Source organism: Dermacentor variabilis, chromosome 3 (assembly GCF_050947875.1).
Source record: "Dermacentor variabilis isolate Ectoservices chromosome 3, ASM5094787v1, whole genome shotgun sequence".
In the NCBI taxonomy this organism is placed as follows: Eukaryota; Metazoa; Arthropoda; class Arachnida; order Ixodida; family Ixodidae; genus Dermacentor; species Dermacentor variabilis.
The window spans coordinates 156,853,541-156,879,158 of NC_134570.1; the positions used below are offsets into that span (position 1 = coordinate 156,853,541).

Below are 25,618 nucleotides of genomic sequence, written 5' to 3' on the forward strand. Positions count from 1 at the left end.
CAACTCCGACGCGGCCTATTCAAATACATGTAAAACGCAAAAACGTTTTTATGAGATAACCCCTGGACCGATTTTAATGAAATTTGTCGCATTTGAAAGAGAATGTTAAATTCTAGTGACTGTTGGAAGCGGAATTTCGATTTAGGGCTTGAATTTTCTTAAAACGATTTTCAAATATTTGACCATTTGAAAAAAATAGAAGCACGAAGTTTATAAATTCATAGCTCTGCATCAAGAACAGATATCGCGGTTCTGTAAACGGCATCCATTAGATCATTCAAAGCGGACAAATTCAGTATGTCATTTTACATCTTATGTGAATTTGTTACGTTGGTTACAACGGTTTTGCAAAAGTTGTATTTCTCTATGATTAAATTTTTTTATATTTATGTGTAACATATCAATTTTGTCCGCTTTAGATGTGCTATTAGATACAATTCACAGAATTGTATTATCATTTTTAGTGGTTAAGTTACAGAGTTGTAAACTAGATAGTTTCGTTTTTTGAAAATTTTCTATTTTTGCCAATTTTTAATAAAAAATTGACGATCTAACTCAAAAATTCGAAACCAACAGTCACTAGATTTTAAGTTTGTCTTTTAAATGCAACAAACCTCGTCAAATTTGGTGCAGTGGTTGCCGAGAAAAACGAATTCTCCTTTTACATGTATTTAGATAGGAGCACTCGAGCTAAAGCTTCCTCTTAAGACTATTAAACTACGCCAAACGTGGCTCCATGAGTCATGTCAGACTACATATATATTATTACTTTACGAGATCCGTTTTTCCTTGAGATTGCATACTGGCATATACTGTGCCATGTTAGCGACTACCACCTTGAGCGCATGTACAAGGAACAGTTAGTTGGCTGTTCGTGCCGCAAGTTTTGCAGCGATAATATTTCCCTGCAATAATGCCAAGTCATGCACCACCATGGCATAACTCGGCAAGCCAGTGCAGGCCTTTCACTCCACAGAAGTGAAGCCCTGCGGAAGCTGAGAGCAGGCGAAACGCCCGGCCTTCTTTTCAAGCAATAAAATAGCCCCAAGCTTACGGCAACTTAAAACTTTATTGTATGAAAAGCAAAAGCACAACTTGAGACAATTAAATAAACACTGACAAAAAAACTGAAAAACAAGTGTCGCAGCTGTTCTTTTAAGACAATGTGAAACGATATCCACATACAAAATACAGGAGAGAAATAAAAAATTACAAAGGAATTTGCACAATTTCATTACGCTGTGCGGACTTCCTCAATGCAACCACCAGTTTTGTGCGACTCAATGGCAGCTTCGACCGCTGAGAGTATGTTCACAACCATTCTCTATTGGCAGCCATAGCAATGACTCTTCTGGTTTGTAGACACTTAATTCTCCCATCCCTGCACTACTTTTAACACCATGCTTATGCTCTGCGTTAGCAGCATACTAACTACCAAGCAGTCATGCTGCTTGCTTCTTATGCCATAACTGTCTTTTATTGCTAGACTGTAACCTCTTTTCGGAAAAATTACAAAAGAAAAGTTCAACAAAAATCACCCTGCTTACGCTCTTTCAGTGACCTGTGCTTCTGCCGAAATGTGGCGACGCTGATTTTGCTCCAAATTTATTAGTCAAACTGAGGCAGGAAGCATTTTTCTGACATTAGCACAGGCAGTTTTTGCAGCGGAGATAGTAAGAGAAGCCCTATTAGACAGAAATGTATGCTTGACAGTGAAGGTTCATCATCTTATTGCAAAAGCTGGCTTATTTTGCACCGACAGCTACTTCAGCACACTGGGCCCGTAAGTCGAATGAACAATTCGGTTCACCGGAACTGACAGTAAAGACAAACAAGAGTTTGCAATATATATACTCGCATTAGTTGTAGCGATGCTTGTCCCTTGCAATAAAACCACATTCTTTTCTCACATGATGTGACATGACAGTGAAAAGCAATCTCTGTGACCCACCACAAGTTGATTTAAAGTTAGTAACACTTTCTTCCTTAATGATGATACCTGAACCGAGGAAAGCTTATAAAAGAAAGCAGCATAGCAGAATCAAAACAGAAACAAGAGTATGGTGATGTGATTAAACTGGCCACGCTCGGATGATTTTTGAGCTTGCATTATTACCACCGCATCTGTGACACTACGTAATGAGTTTGCTTCCAAAGCAGACCACAGCCATTAAACATAGCTGTACAGCGAAAGAACGTCGGACACTCATCTCCACTGCTACCTCGAAGAGGTCATCACGAAGACCAGGTACTGAAAACAAAAAGAAAGTGTGCGTAGCAATGCTATAAAGTATTTCAAAATCCCTAATATACCAAACTGAAATGATGCACAAAATGTGCCACTGGTTAAAGCTATAGCACTGAAATTAGCCAACACTATAATATTAATTTTTCAAACTGTGGGCACACCAGAAAAGCGCAAGGAAACAAATATTCCCTCGTTTTGCAAACACACGCCATGCGCCATATAGCTCTCGATACTTGCTGAGCTCGAGTTTTAAGCTTTTTGCCTAGCAGGAACCATTGAGAACCCTTCAAATGCTCCTTAAATAAATTTTGAGCTGGTAGTCATTTCGGACAAGTGCTTCTGCCAGCAAGCACCAGACTAGTGAACGTGGTCACGCCTGGCTCAACACAGTAAGCGTTGAATGAGACCACTCGTACAGAAAAAAAAAAATAAAAAGGCTATCCTCCTCCCCACTATACCTACCCTAACCATGTAAAGCTTAGCACCCCAGAGAAGCATTCAAGAGTTGCCTACATTGCAGTAAACTTGTGATAATGGATACAGCTTATTGTGGTATATTTTTTCGTGTCGCACTGGCATGGTGACGTTATGTTCAAGATGTCAATACTGCCCAATTAATGAAACAGGAAGTGATTGGTGACTCTGTGGGAGGTGTTTATTCCTCCTCATATCTTATTCTCCACCATTTGTCTCTCCCCCTTGACAACAGTTTTCTCACCCAACTCTTTTTCTTTTGAAGCTCCCCACAAAATACTGTTGTGAAACATACCGACAAGCAAGCAAACAAACAAACAAACAAAGAACGGACCCAGAAAAAGAAAAGTGAGGCATTGACTAAAAGATGACGTACACAATGTCAACTCTAGTTTTTTTTCCAACAGCAGCCGCCCATCTCAAGCTTCTTTCTTGAAGGCATGTTCCGCAGACCGGCAGGCTAACACGAGAAGTGATCTGTGCCCACCTTTAGAAACTCCTACTCAGCCAAGACATGCCAAGGTGCTCTTGTGCGAGGGCTGTACACATCTTTTTATGGTTGACAGCTACAACTGTGCTGCCGCTTCCGGCACAGAATGGAGAATAAAGGAGGAAAGCCCATCCTCCCACGCAGCAACAAAGCCGTGTGCATGTGGCGATGACCTAATGGCAGGCGCGGAGGAGTGTGTGTATGTGTGTGTGTGCGTGCACGGGCTGTGTCCTAGACGGGGCGTGGGGAGTCTGCAGGCGAGATGCAGGTGTCACCGTGTGGCCCCCGGTGATCCCAGCCAAGTGGTGCGCGAACCTGGCAGCAGAGCGGAGAAAATGAGGAAAGAAGGGCCACCGCCGGGCTTTCTACTGGTGCTGGAGACCCCCGTTGTAGGCATAGTCTGCCTTGTTGTGCATGATCAGCTTGTCGTCCACGAAGTAGAAGCTGTCCGACCGGGTCTCAAATGGATTGGCGATCATCTCGTCACCTGCAGTCAAATGTATGAGAGAGTGAGAGTGTGTAAATGTACATTGCACCACAAACACAAATAATCCCACGCGGTACCACAGGATACACAGAAAAGCCTCATGTGCCCACACAAAATACTGTACAAAAACCTCATGTGCCTCTTAGCACCCATGGACATTCATTAGGTCACAAGACCATGAGATTCATAAGATCATACAGGGTACTATACAAAGGCATCATAGCTCCATAACTCTCACATCCAATGATCCCACAGGATCGTATCGGTTACTGTACACACGTGCCTCTTAACCCATATTCAATAATACTACATGATCGCATGGGATACTATGCTAAAACCTCATGTGAACCTTAAAGGGATCAACTTCTCATTTTTAAGAACGCAATTTTTTATGGCAAACCAAAAGCTCACCCTCTGTAGTGTTTACACCTGCAGTGGTTACTTCCAAAAACACGTAGATACTTAGCAAGCCGAATTTTTCGATCTAAGCAGCTTCTAAAAAAGAAAGAGTCCCTCCTCCAGCAATGGTGAGAAGTGGGAGCTCCGATGCTGATAACCCGCCTCGCATATTGTGAAAGTGGCCCACAATTCTGCTTCAACAGGAGTGACTGCAACTGTGGCTAACCACCTGCACTTATACCTTCTCAACCACTTTTGAAAATAACAAGCTGGTATACAAGTTTGCATTGTTGTACAGACCTTCCTTACATTTGTAACACATCTTTCCCCAAGTACCCACCTACGTCATGACTGGCTGTCCCCTGGCATCATTATTCTGTCAATAGACGCGCCAAGCCAACTCACCAAAAACCAAGGCTTATTTGTATATTGTAAGTTAGAACAACTTTCAATAGAAAAAAGTGTATTGCATTAATATATGAATAAAATGACCAAGAACTGCTTACACTAGCAGAAGGTCATGTGATAGGTCACTTATGCATATTCATGTTTTTGCTGTGTGGGGCAACAAAGGTCATTTTTCATGACTTTTAGTGAAGAATAAAAAACATAAATTTACATTTAATGAGCAAAACAGGGCTCGTTTTAGCCAATGCGATAGGCAATCTTTCCATTGGCGGAACTATGGCGATTCGCGGATGCCTGTCCCTGCAAAGGGATACCGACAAATTAAATGTTAGCTCAAGATACTGGAACATTTCATTGCTGCAAGCTCATAGGTGTCATCTGTAAAGTATCAATAGTAAATGCAGCTTAGAACAAATATTAATTTTGAGGTTGGTGCAAGTGGAGAATCGGTAAAAGCAGAACTTTTTTTTAAGATTAACTTCACTACATGCCCCCAGAGGGCATTACTCTAGTGGGGTAACATTCCAAGATTTAAAGAAGTACAATGAATGCTATAAAAACAACAAAAATCAAGCATCACTGCCGCTATCGCACAACGCATTTCAGCCAAAGTAAAAAAGCACAAGATAGGAGGTCCTAGGTTGGACCTCTATCATCAGCGTAAAACCTATTTGCAAACAATGTTACTTCACGCGTTTCGGCGACTGATTTGAGTAGCATGCGATATCAGTGGCTTGAGTTGCCATTCAAAAAACATTTCAGCACTGTTTGCATTGGGTATCTTGCACTGACTGCAAGCAAAGAGTATATGTACGTGTGTACACCAAGTGTATATGCACACTTATCATTTGCAGGTTACCAGGTTACTGGTGCTGTGGCCATAAGTAGCAAAATACTGGTGCTGTGGCCATAAGTAGCAAATCTGGTGGCGATATCTTGTGATAACTTGGTTAACTACCGTAAAATTCTGAGAAAGTGCCCCCACCCCTCCATTTTCAAGTAACTTGAAATTGACACCAACTACCGAGCAAGCGCCCTCTCCCTTTCTTCACTCTGTTCACCGCTTCGTGCACTTTCACCGGACTGCTTGGCTGCAGCTCTTTGTCAACTTTTTACAACATTGCATATTAAATACATAAAATAACACAATTTGGTGAGAAAGTAATTTAGTGCTTAGGCACACTACTGCTGAGGCTTGTTCACCAGAGCCAGGTGTCTGCATAGCCACATCCACGCCATGGCCTTCGTCAGTCGCTATTTTGGTCAAACGTGCAAAGTAGGAATCCGACTTGGCATACGTGTCAGAGCCCAACTTGCTGCACATGACAATTCAGGGCACATGGCACAAATGAGCTAGCAGCACGTAGCTTTGCCCAAAACTGGCGCCCCTGCGTGGACGCTCGGAATGACGTTGCAAATAAAGTGAAAACATTTTTGCACAGATCTCTCGTATTAAATAAGATGCCAATATAAGCACGACTATGCGAGCAGTGTAGACGTGTTTCCTCGAAGTCACATTCGCACTGTCGGCTCTGTTGACAGCCAGCTGCCCACGACTAGGAGCCGGCAGGCTTAGCTCGCTGGGCTGTCGAATCGGAGACCAGTGGCACTTGCAACACGACCACATGCAGCTCGCAATAAAGTGCCTTTGTTGGTCAGCACACCATATACACTACTATGTTGCACTTAAATTGCAATACATTTGATTTCATCGATGCCGACGGAATCGAACAAGCAAGCCAGGCGAGCATGTATCTGCTGGGAGATAGTATAAGCCTAGCTTGCTGGCTGCTGGATCCGGGGCCTGTAGCCCTTGAATTTCATTCTGCGACCGCGCAAGGGCCCCTCTACCTCCCACCCTCCACGAGCTTTCTTGGATTCACCGTAGGGGGGACGCTTGCTTGGAATTTTACAGTAGTACATTGCATTCAAAAAAATGTTTCTTGTCACTTCAGTGTTATTGTTGAAGGAAATTAATATAAAGCTCAGTATGTTAATGATAATGTCGGTACCAACTCTTTATACTAGCAATTAGGTAGAATATGTAAGTTGTAGTATTAGTTTCGCATGCACTCTGGTTAGACACTGTGTCACCAGATGTCCCTAACAGGATTACGTAGTTCCTGTCGTACACTTCTCCGGTTGCCCAGTGAACCACAAATTGTAAGAAGCTTGCAGACACGCTGAAACCCTCTAAAGCCAGGATCACACTGCATATTAAACTTCTGCCCAACAAAGCACTGCGATGGTGTAGCAATGCACAGGTTTCCCACCAAACTAGCAGACAAAACAGGAGCCCAGTTGGCATGGTAGATGGATGTGCATCACAGGTCCACAAGCTTACGTGATCATCGTTTTCAAGCATGCCTTTGACATCACGGGGCACGAAGTGCCCTTCAAGATTGCAACCGTGACTGGTAATAACGTACGAGCATATAACTAAAATATTGTGCACTGAACAAAACTAGTTTCTTTACCATGATTACTGGATCAATGGCTACTGATTAAGCTGAAAAAGCAGAGCTTAAAACATTTTGCGTCAATATGTACTCCTTTAGGGGGCTCTGAAACACTTTTCCAGCTAATCATAGAATAGCCTCACTATTAAAGGTCGTCGTCTCCTGAATTTCGCACCACAAAGATTTTTCTAATAATTCAAGCATAAACGGAGTTATCGCACTCTTGCGCAACTTCCTCTCACTTTTTTCTCTCTGCTAGTGCCCTGAAAGCTACACAGGGAGGAAGCCAAAGGAGCAAAGACCCGCCTAAAAGTTGAGTGTCTCGGCAGCAAGAGAGCTCGTGGCACTACTTGGAGGTCACAGTAGACTACCCGACACAGCATGCTGCTGCTGTCTAGGAGGCAATGCGCAGCAGACACAGCTGCATGCAGCTGTCGTGCGTAGATAGGCAGAGCGAAGACGAAATTACTTTTTTTGTCATTTTGAGATCGCAGACATCGATATTGACACGTGCACTTGTATATCTTTTTCGGGTGACCGCTTTTTACGGTCTAACAAATGTTATCGCTCAGCACGGGATGCGCCCGCATGTATCAAAAGTTTCTTGAAGATTATCGATTGTTCTTTCTGCCATCTGTTGTCACCCAAGCTTGTGTAATCTGACTACACGTGCAACGCGAGTTGTGTAGAACTTTCTGGAAGACACGTGACCACCAACAATTACTCTGGAACCTTCGATGGCTGATGTATAAAAGCTGACATGCTTGAAACGCCGACGAGATTTTCGACAATCACCAACTGTCTTTGCCACTGTTGCCATTCTTTGAGTCTAGCCTGTCCTTCAGGGCACAAGTTCACCCAATAAGCAGCAGTTTCATCATTCCCAGTTTTGCTGCTTTCTTCACCGTCACTACTACTACGTGACATTTGGTGGAGGTGCTTTGTGTTCATGTACCGGACGCCCCGACAAAGCCGTGATCCAAGCATGAAAGCGGAAGACAAGACCAGCATCACCAAGAATCAGCGAGGTAACCGCAGGCTGCAAGGAATTCTCCCAGAGCACAGATTTTTGCCTGAGAGGACAAGGAAGATTGTTGCCAAGTCAACCCCCATGGCAGCCCCAGCGTCCCCCATCGTGCCTTCCGACCTTCGGTGGATTATCATTTGGAGAACCAGATAACTGGCTGAAAACATATCAAAGGTTTGCTACATTCAATGACTGGAACTCCGACGACAAGCTCTGACATGTGTATTTTGCTGTAGAAGACGCCGCCAGGATGTGGTTTGAGAACCAGGAATCAACCCCGTCTACATGGGTCCCCTTCCTCAACGGTTTCTTGCAGGCGTTCACGAGCATCCTGCACAAAGAGCAAACCCAAGCTCTACTGGAAGCCCGCATGCAGCTGCCGAATGAGAACATCGCAATCTTTACGGAGGAGATGACTTCTTCCGACACGCCGACCCAGACATAGAGGAAGAGAAAAAAACTTTGCTTCTTGATGCATGGTTTGAAACAAGAGCTTTTCGGCGGATTGATATGCAACCCGCCTAAGACTGTTACCGAATTTATTTCCGAGGCCAAAATAATTGAGAGGACGCTCGATATGCGGACAAAGCAATATAATCGCCGATTGCTGACCGCAAACCGTGCCGATGCTCAAGCACTCGGCAGCGACGACCTGCGGGAGACCATCAGAGCGGTCATTCGCGAGGAACTCCAGAAGCTCTTTCCAAGGTCGCAGCCTCAGGTGGCCTCAATCGCTGACATCGTCAAATAAGAGGTTCAGCGATCCTTAAGTTCGTGAGGTGCAACCATAATCAACGCAGCCCCAGCCAAAAGTGATGACCTACGCCACCGTCGGCTGCCGTCAAGGTCCCCCTCCGCGACCACGTCAGGGCCCTGTAACAATGCAATTCTGTCGTCCACCGCTGCCGCCATCACGCCTACCCATCATCCAGTGAAACTGCCCAAGGAAGACTGATGTCTGGCGCGCTCCCGACTACCGCCCGCTCTGCTACCACTGCGGAGAAGCGGGTCTCATCTCCTGCCGATGCCCATACCTAGAGATGGGACTGCGACAGTTTGCCGTTAAAGCACTGTGACTACACCTTGGCGTACGACCTCGCGATATCGCCGACTACCTCGCCGCCACTCCGTGGAGCCCTCGATGACCGTACCGTTCGCCGCCACCAGGCCGCTACCTGTCACTGTAGCACTGACCATACACTGGCCCAGCCCGGGGCCAGTCCGTGAGCCCATATCCAGAAAACTAAAAGCAGCAACCGATGGAGGTGCGGTTGCTGTTCGTTGAACGGACAAAGATACTCCGCCACCGATGAAGACGGCGAAGTCTTTCTCGACGCTACACCAATGAGATGCTGCCATCCCGACGAAGCCTAGAAACAAAGAATACGCTGACGAAAGACGACCTGACAACATAATGTACCAACCACAGGTCAACGCGGTCACAGCGGTCAGCAAATGGGCCAACAGTGCCCGCTGCTTCACCTATTTCACCGCGCCGGTAGCCAGCATCCGAGCGTAAACTCGACCCTACTACGCCTACTACTATGCCGGCATGCCTAGGGACAAACGCATACAATGCACGCTAAGAAGCCTGCTCCGAAGTTCCTAGGCACAGTCATATATTCAAGGAGCAAAAGCCCCCACATTTTCTCTCTCACACTCGCTATTACTCATGCTTGTGCACAAATGGCTCGCGATCCCTCAAATAAACTTCTCGTCATCTATGCAGGTCTGGCGTTCAGTAGGTCGTGGTCGTATTGGTACCGCGGCTAAAGTGGCGTTAGGCATGGCGTTATCGTAATGGCACCAAACAGGCAAATGCCACAAACAAAAAGTTGTGCTAGCCGCAGAGACCTCGTCAAACATTCAAGCCGGCTGGGGCTTTAACATTGATGAGAAAACTGCCTGTCGTTGGAGGGGGCAATGAGAGATGCCTTTTGCGCGTGCTGCAATGAGGAGATGATAGCGATAAGGAAGATAAGCGTGCAACAACAGAGAGGAGCTGTTCACCGTGATCATGCTGCATTTCGACGCGTACAAGCCGTGCCACACTGTCCGCGCATGTGAGCTTGCAAGCGTACGAGGCTAACAGCGATGATCACACAGAATGAGCTCGGTACGTTCATATTAAATAAATACTGTTTTCATTTTGTGAACGCTGTCCTCACTCTTTTGTTCAGCTTACATTCGAGGTAAGTTTTTAAAATATGCTTCAGACTTCGGACATTCAGGGGTCGGCTTAGACTCGGGGCCGGCCTAGATTCGAGTAAATACGGTGGGTAAATTTCACAAAAACAGAAGCATGAAGTTTCAAAATCTGTAACTCCACACCAAAAACATACATTGGAGTTCCATAAACTGCATCTGTTAGAGAATTTCAAACGGGACAAATCTGATATATGAGCTTAACGTGTATGTGAAATTGTTACTATGTTTACAAGGGTTTCGTAAAAGTCCTAGTCACAGATTAGTGCTATATTACAGAGCTTGTATATATGAACTTTGTACAGAAGTACTATTAGATGCAGTTTACAGAATTGCTGATTTACAGTTGTTAGAACCGAGTTAGAGTTGCAAAAATGAAACATGAGTTTGTTAAAATTTTGCAATTTCCAAGAATACTTTTTTAATTATTGGCAGAAATCCACTGCCTACAGTGACTAACTTTAACTTCTTTCTTTAAATGCAACAAGCCTTAGCAAGACTGGTGCAGTGGTTGCCAAGAAAATCCGTTTCCCTGCTCTTATGTATTTAGATAGGAACTCCCGAGCTAAAGCTTCCTCTTAACTCGCATATTCAAAAAACCCATATACCCATAAGGGAACACAGAGGCTCTTGTATGGTGTCCCATTTGATCATATGGGAGTACTGGATAAAAAGAAGGGTTGTGGCATTTGTGTATATGGTATACCAAACGATGATATGAGATTACTGGATACGGGGTTACGAGAGACATCTTTTTTACCGCTGTTGCGTGACTGGGTGTGATGCGAGTTGATGAGGCAAGCATTCACTTATACATGCAGCACTCACACAGCTCCTGGGAGAGGGAGGGGAACTCGTAGATGTGCTCGCATGTGTTCTTGCTGTTGGGGATGCAGAAGCCAAACTCAAAGTCAAATGTCTTGAGCAGCTTGTCACGGAAGAAATGCCGCTCAATCATGCGGAACTTGCTCACGGGCTTGCTCCCCACTGTGAACTCCACTCTGAAAGGCCAGGAATAAAAATGCGAGAGAGGGCAATGAAATGCAATGCCAGGCACCACGCAGCAGGCAAGTTTGCGTTGTATGCACCCCAGCACGTTCCACATATGAAAGGGAAAACTATCATTCATTTGAGAGTGGCATAAAGCAACAAAGGAAGCCTGAAACTGGCTTTTTGGGAAGAAAGCGTAGCAGCTGAAGAAAAATTCGTCCTGGTCCAGATATCAAACCTGAGACCAACGCCCTGAAGGAGCCTTGCAAGCTGATAGCAATGCTCTGCTTATTGCTCCTTCCTTCGCTTTTTTGCCTTTCGATGAAAACGTTCCCACAGAAATTTTTGGAGAAGGACCTAATAATAGAGATTTGAAGACTGCAATGCTTACTGACCCCATTCCTCCTCTACATAATGTTTCCTCTCAGCTGGGGCAGCGCTGATAGCAATGCTCTGCTTATTGCTCCTTCCTTAGCTTTTCTTTTTTTTCTTTTCATGGTACACATAATCGTAACCTTTAAAGTTTGTTGTCCGACAAAGGTGCTCAAGTGTGACCAAGAAGCACTGTTGGGATGACATGCTGACAGTGCCGCTTCCTCATCTGCTAGAAGACTGGAGTGGTGTGCTCACATGTGGAAGCTTTTGCTTGGGATTAACTTTAGATCGCAAGCATTCACCCCATGGCTGGCATCTATGGACTGCCGCATGGGCCTATGAAGTCATAGATAGGGCACAATAAAGGGAGCCTTGAAAGCCACAGAGGAGAATGAGTAATCTTTTATGCGAGATTGTGGGCTCCCTGCTGCATATAGAAGAATAATATTTGGCAGACATGTTCATGGCAACCGCGTCTAAAATTGTGAACGTTTTCTAACCCTGTTCAAAAAGTTGTTGCAGTGCCAATTTAAACCCATTTGGGTTTCCCTTGTGGCTCAATGCTGATCTCAGGTAGATGACAATTTTTCCTTTCAATAAACTTTTTCCACCTTATAGATTTCTGCAGGCTATTCCAAATGAGTGAAATGTGTCACGCTTACCAGGATCAGTTATATGAGCGACAAGAGCCCAGGCTCCTGCTGTACATGTTGCCTCGCAGGCTAACAGGCTGCCTACTGCACTAAATAAAACAAAGCTCAGGGTAAACTGTGATTTGCTTACTCAAATACTACATGCAAAACACGAAAATGCTCTAATCAGAAAACCACTCGCAAGCCATAAGCTTTGGCCGTGCGAAACTGGAGTGTCCACAGTGTCTGCAACTCCCAACGACCCTCAAGGCACATTGGGCTACCTGATGGGTGAACTGTACTGGCAGAGTTGGCCATCATGAAATTTCAAGCAAATTTTATTTGAATGCAGCGCAACACCAAACAAAAGTCTGTAAACCAATTTTCAACTGTCTTGGCACACTGAAAACAAACAATCCTATTTACAATTTTTTCTGACATTTTCACTGCGTAGTTTGTGTCCGAAACATCGGGTGGTTCCTTGTCAGCCACCAATGGTCGTGTTGCTCTGCATAGCAGTCGGGGCGCAGTTTCATGTTTGAGCGAATAGTCATAAGACAGCCTCATGTAAATCCCGCACCTTTTAAATATCTGGAAAAAAAAAGAAACTGTGGACCTCACACGAGTAAATGCAGTAGGTCTCTTGCAGAATAATCTATCTCATGGAACTTCCTTTCATTTCAGCACAGGACGAGCAAAAGTGCGTGAATTTAAATGCAAATTCAGTGTTAAACATAAGCATTTAGTGTTAAATGTAACCATCTGTTGGAAATTCGTTGACCTGCCACGGTAGCTCAGTGGCTATGGTGTTGTGCTGCTGAGCTCGAGGTCATGGGTTTGATACCCTGCCGCAGTGGCCATAGTCCGATTTGGGCAGAATGCAGAAATGCCTGTCTACCTTGCTATGAGTGCATGTTAAAGAACCCCAGAGTTTCAACACTAATCTGGAGTCCTCCACTGCAGCTTGCCTCATAATCAGATTATGGTTCTGGCACGTAATACCCCAGAATTAATATATTTTTTAGAAAGTAGTCTAGTTGGGCAAGTAATACTATAACTGGAAAAATTTACACGCTCACCAACACATAAGTAAAAGGTTCGTTATGTTGCATGTAGACACGGGTGACGTGCAAGCCTATGGGTGCTATAGCACACACGACGCTATCGGCCCTCGGCGCGCCTAGACGCCTGCACTGTCTCCATCGCAGATCGTATGCAAGACAGGGCTTGCGCGACTGCACCGTATGCAGCAGCCGCCAGAGTAGAACGCCTCATAGCAAGCATTTGCTTACTATCTTAATTACTTAACATGTCAGCGCAGACAGGCAAACATGAACACTCCACATTTGACGACTGCAGACACTCGCTGTCAAAACACTGGCCCTAAAGCAGACTGCTTTCAAGATAAAACCTGCACACGACGTCCCCTTTCTTCCCTCGGAGCCATGCACGCAATTAAATACAGTGCGCTGCCTCCCCTTGCGCATGCGAGAGTGAGCCGATCGTCGGCTCACCATCACACACGTTCACTTGCACACACAGCTTACGGCGCGCGAGGATGACGTCATCACGAGACGAACCTGGTACATATGCATCGCAAAGAAAACCTGTAGCGAACGCCAGAGGAGGTCAACCTAAAGGGTCCACCCAGCGTGCACCTTGCTCCTCCATGACACTTCGCTTCATTTCTCCATCCTCACCTTGTTCAATGTTAGCAACACATTCCTCTAGGTGGAGTGACTGCCGCGCACTCAGTGCCCTCTTTTGTACTTTCCTTGGCGCGCGATTCTCTTCCCCTCTGGGCACCTTCCTCATTCGCTTGCTTCGCGGCTTCAAACAGACACCGCCGATTTCACGAGGTGGCTAGTCATGCTTGCGCGTAAAAGCAAGAGTGTTTACTAATGTGACCCAACTTATTGAGAACAACTTGGCCCCTTCTTCAACTGTTACTATGATGGAGCAGTAATTACTTCTTTAAATTACTAGTTATATGAACAATGGCCTTTGTTACATTGCATGAAACAAGTACAGCTGGCCCCATCACCACAAAACGTAGCTAGCAACTTAAAAAGGTGCCGGTGCTGTCTTTGTGGCATTGTAGAAGGGGCAGACTTCAATTCAATACAGTTTATTTCATGTTCCAGTGACATGATTTAGTGCTGAAAGATTGCGATACATTACTAAGTCGTGTTCCTCTTCATACTGATGCACTTTATACACTGTAAACCATAAGCCTGTCAAGCAACTATTCCACCATACTGTGTCAAATTCTGACTTCGCTAAATGCGGAAACGTTTAGGAGAGAGACTCACGTGGCCCCCACCGTCTTGAGCTTGAGGAACTGTGGAGTGAACTGGTACCGGACAAAGCGCCCTGCGTTGGGGTCCTGGCACTCGCCCTCGAGTTGCTGCTCTTCGCCTGCGGCGTCCCCATCTGTAAGCGTACAAGATGCAAAGTTGATGCACACAGCCCAGGGCTTCCTCCTTGACCCAGACTATGAAAACCTTGGGTGCATTTTGCAAAAAAGTTGCCCGCAGCCTTGCTCTGCACAAAGAGCGGGATGTGAACGTGAGTTCGCTTTTGCAGCTTGGCACAACCCACTGCAATTCTGCGTCACAAAGGCACATCCCCCTGCTACTGCAAGGAAGGTCTGCTTGTTGCATGAGAGGAGCTTTACTTAATTAATGAAGAAACCCCATACAAAAAAATCCCAATGCCACACTGTCCCACGAATGAGAACAGCATGGGCGCGCAAAAGGGCTTGTGCTCCAGATCCAACAGCAATTTCCGATATAGCACAGCTGCACACAAGTACATGCAACGACTTTATGAAAGGGAACGTACTGTGCATACGTCGGCTTCCTAGGAACCACCAAAGGGCAACTAGGAAAGGCTCGACAGCTACTAGAGCCAGCAATGAGCACCAGGAAGAGCTACGAATGTGAAGCCGCAGCTACAGTTGAGCAATAAAAGCTCGAAGCACCACCTGTTGTTGCTAACATCTGTAAAGCTTCTCGCAGTCACCTAGCGATGGCGCAGTAAGAGGCCCCTGCCGAATGCGGCACATGTGCTTGTGCGTCCTTTTTCATAATAGGCACTGTGCACAGTGGACTGTGTCTTCCTTCTACCAATTTTAAAAGAAGGTTCTGCACTTATTGCTACTGCATCTTCCCTAAAATTTTGCAGCAAGTTCGTACATCTTGGGCTGCATCATTCAACGAAACACTTGGCATCTCTGCCTTGTCCAGTTCCTGAAGAAAAAAAATTATACCCCACTGTTCTAGGTGCATCTTGCCACGAGAAATGGAGACTGATGTAGGAAAGTGGACTGGCTTTCATTGCATGTTCGTAACTATAAGACCCGAAAAAACCATGCAAACAATGGCACCAAGTACTTTGCCGAATGATGGGGCCTAAAATATGCAATCTTGCTGCGAAATTTGAGCAAAAAATGAAGCAGCGGTCAGCGTGACATCTTTTTAAATGATTAGCATGGAAACGCAAAGTAGTGCTGCATTGTATGATGCTGGAATGAATGTTCCTTGTGTGCCTGTTCATGGACGATCAACGCAGTGGCAATGTGCATGCAGCGCTGCCCACAACAGATCTCAATCAGACCTCTCTTCACTACCACAACTGACAGGCCTCGTTATAACAAAGTTGCATCCAATACAGAAATATCTCCATAATATTCATTATAAGCATACATTCATTACACACTATTATCAGTTACAAAAATGTTAAATTTGCTTCATTATATATAATCTGCTATAGTATTTATGTTTGTTATATTGGAGTTTAACTGTACCACCAGGCTTACGTTACGTACAGTCGTGTCCAATGTGTGCTGCAACACGGTGCCCATGGTTGAGGGGGCACAAGGACCGCACAGTGGCACTTACCGTATTTACTCGCATAATGATCACACTTTCTTGTTGAAAAAATTTGACGCAAATTTAGGGGTGCGATCATTAGGCGGGTTAAATTGCCTGCAAAAAGATCTTTTTTTTCATCCCACGTTTGCTGCGGGATGACAACAGGTCAACAAACAGGCGGCTTCTGCTGTAACAGTGCGGGACACCAAAACAAAAATGGCGGCTAGCAGAGCAAGCCAAATGCACCCAACGCAATTGTTTTTCTTCTCGTGAGTACATTAAGCACACTGAAACTGTTTCTTTGGTATCAGTATTGAATAACATCGTTAATATCGGCAAGTCTGTGATAATAATGCAGCCATGTCCACTTTGAGGGGACAGAAACAGAGATGGGCGCACATAGCTGCCAGTGACATAGAAACACATGGCGGGCATGCTGCGGAAACTGCGGCATTTGTCTTCACTACTATCCTGATATGGCACGTTTCCATTAAGGGTGGGGGAATATCTTAACTGTGTTACAAGAGTCGGCGTATATATAGGGTACACTTCTAACGTATCAGTGTGAACGTAGTCACTATTGTTGCCGCTCACGATTTCTTGCGTGCCCACGAGTGCAGACAAGAAGAATCGAAAGGTGCCTTTTTTGTTGTTGTTGTTCACTAAAACCATAATGAAGCCTACAAATAATAAAGCCAAGGTAAGTTTAGTTGTAGCTTTTTTTTCATGGAAGTGCGGAAAGTGAGGAATGGAATGGGGCATCTGCTTAAGAATGTTTGGTGCATGCAGACCGCTTGGTATGTCTTCGAGAGTCGTTTGTGTAGCATTCGACAGCATTCGACAGATGGTAGGCGCGATCACCATTAGCTAGACTTGGCACACGACATATCGCTGGGACAAGTTCGGGGTCCGACCATTACACAGGAAAGAAAAAAATTGAATTTTGACGACAAAATTCAGGGGTGCAATCATTATGTGAGTGCGATCATTATGCAAGTAAATACAGTACATATGACAAATTGAAGAAAGCCATTTGAATTATTGAAATTTGTTAAACCAATTTTTTATGTGTTGGCCCTGTCCCGCTGTCTTGGAGCCCCTTGGACCACGAGCACCGTGTTGCAGCTCACACTGAACGTGACTGTACGTGTTGTCCCGTGGCACCTAATTTTCTACACTCTGTCACACTGTCCAGTGAACAAGAGTGGCATCCTGTCTGAGCTGCAACTTAAATTCAACGCACTGGCTTGGCTGCTGCGACGTTTAATAGAGCTTAAGGTCATGTTGTCCATTGAGCAAAAATATGTGCGATTAATTATAGAGGCTGCACATTGCATTAGTAGAAGCTATACAAGAATCCATGACATGTTACAAGTGCATGTTATGGATAGAATTCGTTGTTGCTTTTTGATATCAATGTATGTGTATTATTTAATCAAGAACATGTGGCTGGTGCCTGACAGTGACAAAAGCAAATGAATTATAAATCAGCTGCTGTAATCCAGTAGCACCTAAATGGCTGGTTGAGCCAAGCTCAGCAACCCCGATGGCATTCCCAGCCATAGTACAGTCATACCTGTATCCTGTGCATTGGCGCACCATAGCAAAACTTGGCTGCTGCACCAAAGAAACTTTGCATAGGTGCAAATAAGCCACAGTGCCATCTGCATCAGAAGTTTAACCCTGTAATGTCCAATGTATCATACCATGCTAAGCCATTTTGATACCTCAAAATCCAGATCTAAGCACAGGAATCGTAATGCACAGCATATAGAAGTTTTTCTGATATGCTAGAGAAAGTCCCTCTACAGTTGTAGATAGTTCAGCAAGCCACTTACTAATACAATAACTACTGTACTAACGTACTCTCCATGGCCAAAAGTAAAGGTGGACAAGTTATTAGGATTTCCCTGGATGTAGTGCTGCGCTTGGGCATCCCAGTGTTAAAGGCCCCACTGCAAATCACTGCAAGTCTTCGCAGACTGCTAGACAGTCTTCTGCAGCATTGGACGGTGCGAGGCTCATTTGATCATACAGCTACAGTATAATGACTGCTGTGTGGTCTACAGCTCATGCCACACCCGACACCGTACAGTATCTGTAACCATATCATGGAGCCTAAGTGGTTACTGTGGTAGCATGTGCCATCTGCTTTGCCAGCAGCCAGAAAACACATTTTGTCAAGCCAGACTTGACGAAATGCACGCGTCAGAGGTGTGAGTGCATGCCCAAGCGCAAGAGGCAAAAAGCCATGAAAAGAATCGTAGCACTCGCGCATCAGAATCAAAGTAGCTTCAGCGCAGAACCTATGCACTTGATGCGCATTTATGGGACCTACAGTGGAAACTTAAATGGACAGCAACAAGTGAATCAATTGGTTGTCAGCAGTTATGTCAATTGTATTACAGCTTTTGGCAGTGGCTGGGTGAGGTTTTACCTTGGTAAAAGGTACTGCCTCAAAAGGATTGCCTAGTATGTGAACGGACATAAATAAATGGCAGAAATTAAAAAAAAATTCACCAGTTGTGAGACATCAGTACAGTAATTAAATTAAGTGCACAAGGTGCAAACTGCCAGTAAAACACTGCTTGGTGCCATTGTTGCAAAAGCCGGTAAATTTGTAACCATCTGAGAAACAGCATTAGGTTGACCCTGCTCTTTTGAAGCCTGCAGGTTAGTTCAAATCTGTGCCGGGCAAGTAACAATGCCGACTCACTTCCAGTGCGACACATAAATGCCCAGGATCAAAAACATGTACAGCAAACTCGCCCTCCCTCACAAAGCATAACCATCACAGTGGCTAAGTGCTACAGCACTCTACTGCCAAGCACAAGGTCATGGGTTTAATTCACAATCAAGGCAGCTATATTCTGATGGGGGCAGAGTGCAAAAATGCACGTGTGCTTAGGTTTAGGAGCATGTTAAGAAACTTCCCAGTGGTCAAGATTAATTCAGAGCCCTTGACTACAGTGTCTCATAGGCCCAACACAGTTTGGATATGAATCGATCAATCACGAATCCATCCTCACCAGGTGTAGACGGGGGCGGCGGCTTTGCGATTTCAAACAGCACCATGCCACTCTCCATGTCTCGGATCTTGAAGCGTGTGAAGTCAATGTCGTAGACATTGGCATCAGGGGAGCAGAGGTATCCTGGTGAAAAAGAAAGGCAAGAAAGAACATGTGCGATTAGGTAAATTAAAGACTCAAAATCTCCAGTTTTCTTTAGTCGCCAAACATTATTTTTATGTAGTACTACAAGAGCCATTAATCCACAAGCTCTGTTAAATTCAACAAATTTATTATATGCCACCACACTGACTCAAAAGATATTTTGCTCTAGTTTTCCAGTTTCTGTTCAGAAAGAATCAACTAAAAAAAGAAAGAAAGAAAGAAAGAAAGAAGAAGAAAGAAAGGAAGGTCTTCTTGAGCTAACTGAGGGGCCTTTACTACGAAAACTGGCCTTGAAGATAATTGACAAGACCTATCTTTTATGCAAATTATCGACTATCTGTGAAATGTGCTTCAACCACCTCCTTTGTAAGATGAAATAAAAGGAACAAAGGGACACCATATCTTGCAACAACCATATTATTGTCCTAGTGTGGCAAAGACGACGATAAGAGGATAAATCGTCATTTAAAGGAAACATAACAAAGAAGAAGACAAAGAAGAAGTGACTATCGCATGGTATTACACAGACAGTTCTTGTTACGTCAGTTCCTGCTGACTAGTGTGTTTGTCCCTCGATTTTCCAACGTAATGTTTAACAGCGGCTGGGAGCTTCGGCCAAAAATACTCGCGCCACAGTTGGGACAATATGAACGCGACAGGCAAGGAAAGCAGTTTTGCAAAGTGGAATGCAGAGTCCATTCTGAATTAAGTTTGTAACTATTCACATGGCGAGGGTGTTTAAATTTTGGCAGCCCTGATGTCTTCAGGTGACATGCAAAGGCCTTATTAGCCAAAGGTAAAATAGACTGCGCAATGCCTAAAGTTTAGCGGAATTTCCACACGTGGCCGTCATGACCACGAGTGGCGATGTCTAATACTACCAGGAAAAGGTTATAAATACAAGTATATACTAAATATGATAAAGCTGGACAGAAGGACAATCATTGCCATATCTGAATTTGGTACAGCACAGCAAGTCCTGCAAAGGTTGTGGGTTCAGCTCCCACCAGCGGCAAGTTGTGTTTTCTTCCACTTTCATTTATCTTGTTGTTGAATTAGAATATGAAGGCTACTGCAAATTTATTGCTCCTTTATGTTTAATTCAACCGCTCGGTTTCTAAAAGGCACATCGTTTCCCCCCTGTTTTCCATTACTTTTGTCTGCTCTTTCCCAGGTTGTTATAATGTCACTGTTTCAAGGTTGCATATGAGGTAGAGAAAATATCCCATGACCCAAGGAAGGCCACAAGTAAACCAAAGCATGTCCAGCCATGCATAAGGGATGATTAAGGATTAACAAAGTTAATTAATGATTAGTGACTGGATTAAGGTGGATTAAGGTCGATTAAGGTCAAGTGAAGTGGATTAAGGTAAGGTCAATTAAAGAAGATTAGAGTGGATCAAGAAGGATTAAGGTTGAAGTAGGATTACTAAGGTGGATTAAGGTGAATTACAGTAGGCTTTACAAGGCTTTCACCTTTGCGTCTCTGGGCGATAGCCAAGGACACTTGGGAATTTTTTGTTTAATTAATTACCATTTATCAATATAAATTTTCTTTACAAATGTCAAAGCTCTTTAAGAAGATAATACTGAATAGTGCCTGTTAAAAACAAATTCTTCATTTATTTGTCACGTATACTCTAAAGATTTTGTACAAAGCAACTGATACTTACACTAAGCACATTTCAAACAACATGATAAAACTTTATTGCAGGAAAACAAGTACGCATGCAAAGGACAGTGAACAAGACCTCAATTCCAACTCAATAGCCCTCGCCATTGGCTTTCGTATGCTTATAATAATAAAAAAAAATTCAAACCCCTCGGTACCCCTTAATACAGTTTTTTGCACAATGCTATAACTAGTATCACAAAAGGAAAAAAAAAAGCACTTGGACGTCATGTGAGGATACCGAGATGACGTACAAAAATGTCTCCTTTGTTTCGTGTTAAAATACGGAATTCCCGGGTGACCCCTTTCAATAGCAGGCAGCTTCGTCTATTCACCAATTGCCATGGACAGTGGCAGCAGAAGTGCTAAGCGGCAGGTGTTGAAGCACAAAGAAATCTGCATTTTATTCAGGCCGAAATGTACCTTTCACTGCATTCCCTAAAATTTGCTTCGAATTTCTGCCACATCAGAGTACAGTGCGTGCACAAACGATGCAAGTCAAAAGGGGGGGGGGGGGAATCGGCAATGAGATTTATTGAGGATATTTTGCCATTTTCACACTCCCATCGTCCCCTAAAACCTCAAAGGTGTACTATCCACAGAGCATGCCAGATTCGAAAATTCAGCAACTCAAGTGAGCACATAGCAACAAAGGGCCATCGCTTGCAGGCTGCTAGGGTGGATCCAGCTGTTGCTAGCTAGAAGTGAACTATCGCAGGCATAAGCACACAACGTCCCCTGCTCTAACAGCTGGGGTATGTACGTGCATACTCAGTACAATGGTCTTTGAAGACAATGAAACACTTCCAGCCCATGCGGAGGACTGGCTACAGCCAGTAAAAAGTACAAAAAAAAGAAAGAAATTTCTCCCGCAGGGCACAATGAACTGTCTTCAAGTTGAACAGATAGGAATGTCTCCATCTTTAAGAAAGTAACTCAAATACCACATCTGTAGGAAATAATGCTATGTGAAGCACTGTCTAACGACAATGTGATGTGTTGTTCATGTGTCACTGTCAACACACATTGACACACAATTTCACGTTTTTATTGTAACTAGGTCTCGCACTGTTCCAATGCTTCTTGATGCCAAACACTGGAACACACAGTTTTTCAAAACTACACGCAAAGGCGAGCTTGCAGAATGCATATAAGCCAACAGTCTAAGATTCTGCCAGCTGCCTGTGGCAGTTATCTCACTCACAGCTGGTTCATAGCAGAAAAGAATAGCACCAAACTTGCTCGTGATACAACAAGCTATCTTTGATGCAGAGGCTTTCATCAATTCAGAAAGGTATTCACCTGATCCTCGGCTCCTCACCGAAAAAGAAAACACAAAACAGCCATTACAGAACAGAATACACATTCATAACTGCACCAGTTTAATTTATTATGCCATTCAGCAGGAGAAGTCTACCCCTGCTGGGGTGCCCACATAGCACATGTCTCCTTCTGGCTGCTAATGAATTCAATGCATTTGGCAGGAGCTAGAGGCACTCCCTAACGACCTGAAGAATGAAAGTGCTCAATGACCTCAGCGGATGGCTGGGCTCCGCCTAGTTAATAATGCTCTGAACGAATGAATGTGCCACTGTTGAGTGCCATATGTATGGGGCGAGTCATTGACGCGTGGCATTTGCATGCTCGACATACGTCTCCTTAGTTTCCTATGCACAATCTTTTCGAGAACATGGGTGCATGTCAACCGCGCATAATTTTGTTAAACATAGCCAAAATGTTCACATTAAGACCCACTACTAGAGGACATCTGTGAACATATTCAAGTCAAGGTTGTAGGCTACATAGCTTTTGAACTTAAAGACTGTTTGGTTATTTGGTACGTTAGGCACACACTTTCTCGTGAAACTAATTAACATTGTTTCTGGTTTTAATTACTATCTTCACAGCTTGCTGTGACAGCACAGGGCTGAGTCAGGTTTCTCTTTGTTCTTTTTTTAGTTTTAAAGCAGCCATTTGACCCCTTGTATGACACATGAACTTACAACAAACAGTCATGCAATAACTATATATCACTGCAGGTACAACTTGGTGCATATATACCTACCATGTCATTTTAAAGTAACATGCATTAGAAGCATTCGGCGTTCTGAGGTGTACAATTTGGTGCACTGTAGAAGGAACTTTATGTGCAGTGTAGGCTGTATATCTTAAGAGCACCATATGCATAAATGTAGGTACAAATTACAAAGCTTTAGGTATCCAATGCCAAAGAAAAGTGAATGAAAGTGAAAAATTATGAATATTACACGTGACAATAACACAGTGCAACATACACGAAATTTTCACTTTGACACAAGGCTACTACTGTCTTCAGCATAAGCACGAGATTGTGAGTTTGACTTATACCTGTGACGACTGCATATCCTGTGTGGGCGGTATACAGAAACTCCTGTAATGTTCTTTACGCGTCAGCACTAAACTGCGACAACTCTCACAACCCAGAGCACATTTGAGACGTTCACACCTGTTAAAAATAAATAGCAACTCAGGATGCCAAACCCCACGAAACAGCCACTTAAAGTCTTGCAGTCAGATTCTGAAACATGGGTTGGTCTCTCACAGGCGATCCCTCACTGATAGCAAGCAGCCAAGCCTTTAGGCTGCACGGGCCCACGGGCGTTGACCTCCGTTGGTTATCTTCTGCTATCACGATCGCACTTTACCTTCACGGCGCCGCGTCAGCGCAAGGAAATAATACGTTGGGAATCGTGTCAAGCCGGAAAGGTCGGGCCGCGCATTTACCCCCTTCGCTGCACACACGAAAACGCGTCCGTCCGTGACGACGGCAGCACTGCAAGCTATCAATGACACCTCGAAAAGGTTTTTACAGGCGTCTCGCGAGAGCGCCGAGCGATGGCAAAGGAAATTCGCGGGCACCGCGGCGGCCCTCGGAAATGTAGGCCGTGACCCAGATGGAGGTGGACTGGGAGAGGGGGAGGGAGAATCGAGAAAGGGCGCGCGGCTCCTTATCTTCACCGAGCCGTCGCAGCGTAGCACGCAAGGCTGCAGGGAGACTGCACGCTGGCTACGCTGGCTGGCCATTGTTTCCGCGCCACCGAATTGCCGCAGCTTCCGCGCACTAAAACCGTGCAGTGGGCGCTGAAGCGAGCGCGTTGTGTACCTCCGCGGCGCAAAGGATGCCAGATCGGCACGCAGACGACTGCGCAAAATGTGCGGCGGCGTACTATTCGGGTCCGAGTGATCCTATGGCTGCCCTGTATGACTCCGCTTTTGGGAATACTGAGAGTACGGCATTGCAGCAACACACGTGCGCCCTCGAGGTAGGCGTATAATGCCCGGAACTACTTTCACCGCCGCATCGCGGCTCTCGCTACACTGCACGGTTTTAGCGCGCCCAGAGTATTATGGATGTCGCGCGGGAGAGAGAGCCTTCGGACCAAAATAAAGCCAGCGCCAAGACCGTTGCAGGACGCGTGCATTAACGGTTAATTTATGGCGAGCGCGCCTTTCTCCGACCCCCGCCGCAGTCGCCCAAACTTTCTATGCCGACGTCTAGACTGCGTGGCTGCGGCCGCAGCGAAGAATGATTCATGGCAAAAACTCCCTCGCGCCGGAAGTTTGGCGTGCTACGGCGCGCGCGCAGTGTGATCCGTCCAAGGAGCTGTACAAGTTTAAAGACCTCTTGGTTCCTGCCGCTGTGACATTTGTCCAAAGGTCCAGCATCACGCGACAATCCTACGCTGCACGCATCTGAGTCACACATGTTTTGCCAGTGCATGCGACAAGACGTCAATCAAAGAATGAATTAAAGGCGCAGCTATATATATAGATCGCGGCGACGCCAGCGCACGCTGCATTGAGTCGTTGGCGACGCGCATGCGAGCAGGTACATATAATGCGCATCACGTTTCATTGAGCAACTGTCACGTGCATCCGGCTTTGCGTATAATGGTTGCTGGCCCGATCGCGGCCGGTTCATTTGCATGTTTATCTGGCACGGACACTGCATACATCCGGTATCTGATATTGTCTGTGGTGCCACTTCGAAGTTGCCTTTTAAACCTCAAAAAAAAAAAAAAAAAAAAGCTTCCATATCGTCGATGCTGCGACGCTGTCCGCTCAACCGTAACGGTTATTACCCGCAAGACCCGCGACGCAAACAATCATTATTGGAGCGATCGTGTCCGCGCGCGAGGCTAAAATTGCGGGATATCTACGGAGGTGTCAAAGCTTGCAATGTGTACTGTTGAACCAGTTCTGTGCCTAGGCGCGAGCTGCATGGTCAAGTAATGAAAATTTAAGCTTGTTAGAGGTCTAATCTTTTCTGGACAAAGCTATCGTCACGGCCGAGCACAGCTCATTTGATATTATGCAGATCTTGTTCTTCGTCCGTCAACGAGCGATTACCGAAGAAAAAAAAATCTGATTGTGTAAATTTACTTCACAAAATGCACACGTCAAGCAAAATAATCGCCGTCCCCTAGCTGCGCTCATTTTAATAATTGCTGTTCAGCGTTTCTGTGTCCATTGTCTAGGCAGTTCCTGGCAGGATTGTGTGGGGCACACAACTAAAGAATGACGTTTGTTGCTGCTGCGCGCCGAATAACGCGCGCAATGACAAAGTGCGCAGGCGGCGCACTTTCCAGACGGAGAATGCTGAGCCTGCCGAACTGCACGCAGGTGCGCGTCCCAACACTCGCTTGTGACGTCACTGGTCAGTAA

The 25,618-nt window shown here is 45.0% G+C and overlaps 1 protein-coding gene across 1 annotated transcript in view; it reads right to left on the minus strand.

Moving 5' to 3' along the window:
• Window positions 1-703: 703 nt before the first annotated feature.
• The window catches only part of unc-119 (unc-119 lipid binding chaperone), a 37,067-nt gene continuing 12,152 nt past the window's right edge, over window positions 704-25,618 (minus strand). The window contains exons 2-5 of the mRNA XM_075686584.1: window positions 19,099-19,221; window positions 14,507-14,627; window positions 11,026-11,198; window positions 704-3,699 (exon numbers count right to left, since the gene is read on the minus strand). Coding sequence (XP_075542699.1) covers window positions 3,578-3,699; window positions 11,026-11,198; window positions 14,507-14,627; window positions 19,099-19,221 — 539 coding nt within the window. The 3' untranslated portion in view covers window positions 704-3,577. The remainder of the gene's footprint in view (window positions 3,700-11,025; window positions 11,199-14,506; window positions 14,628-19,098; window positions 19,222-25,618) is intronic.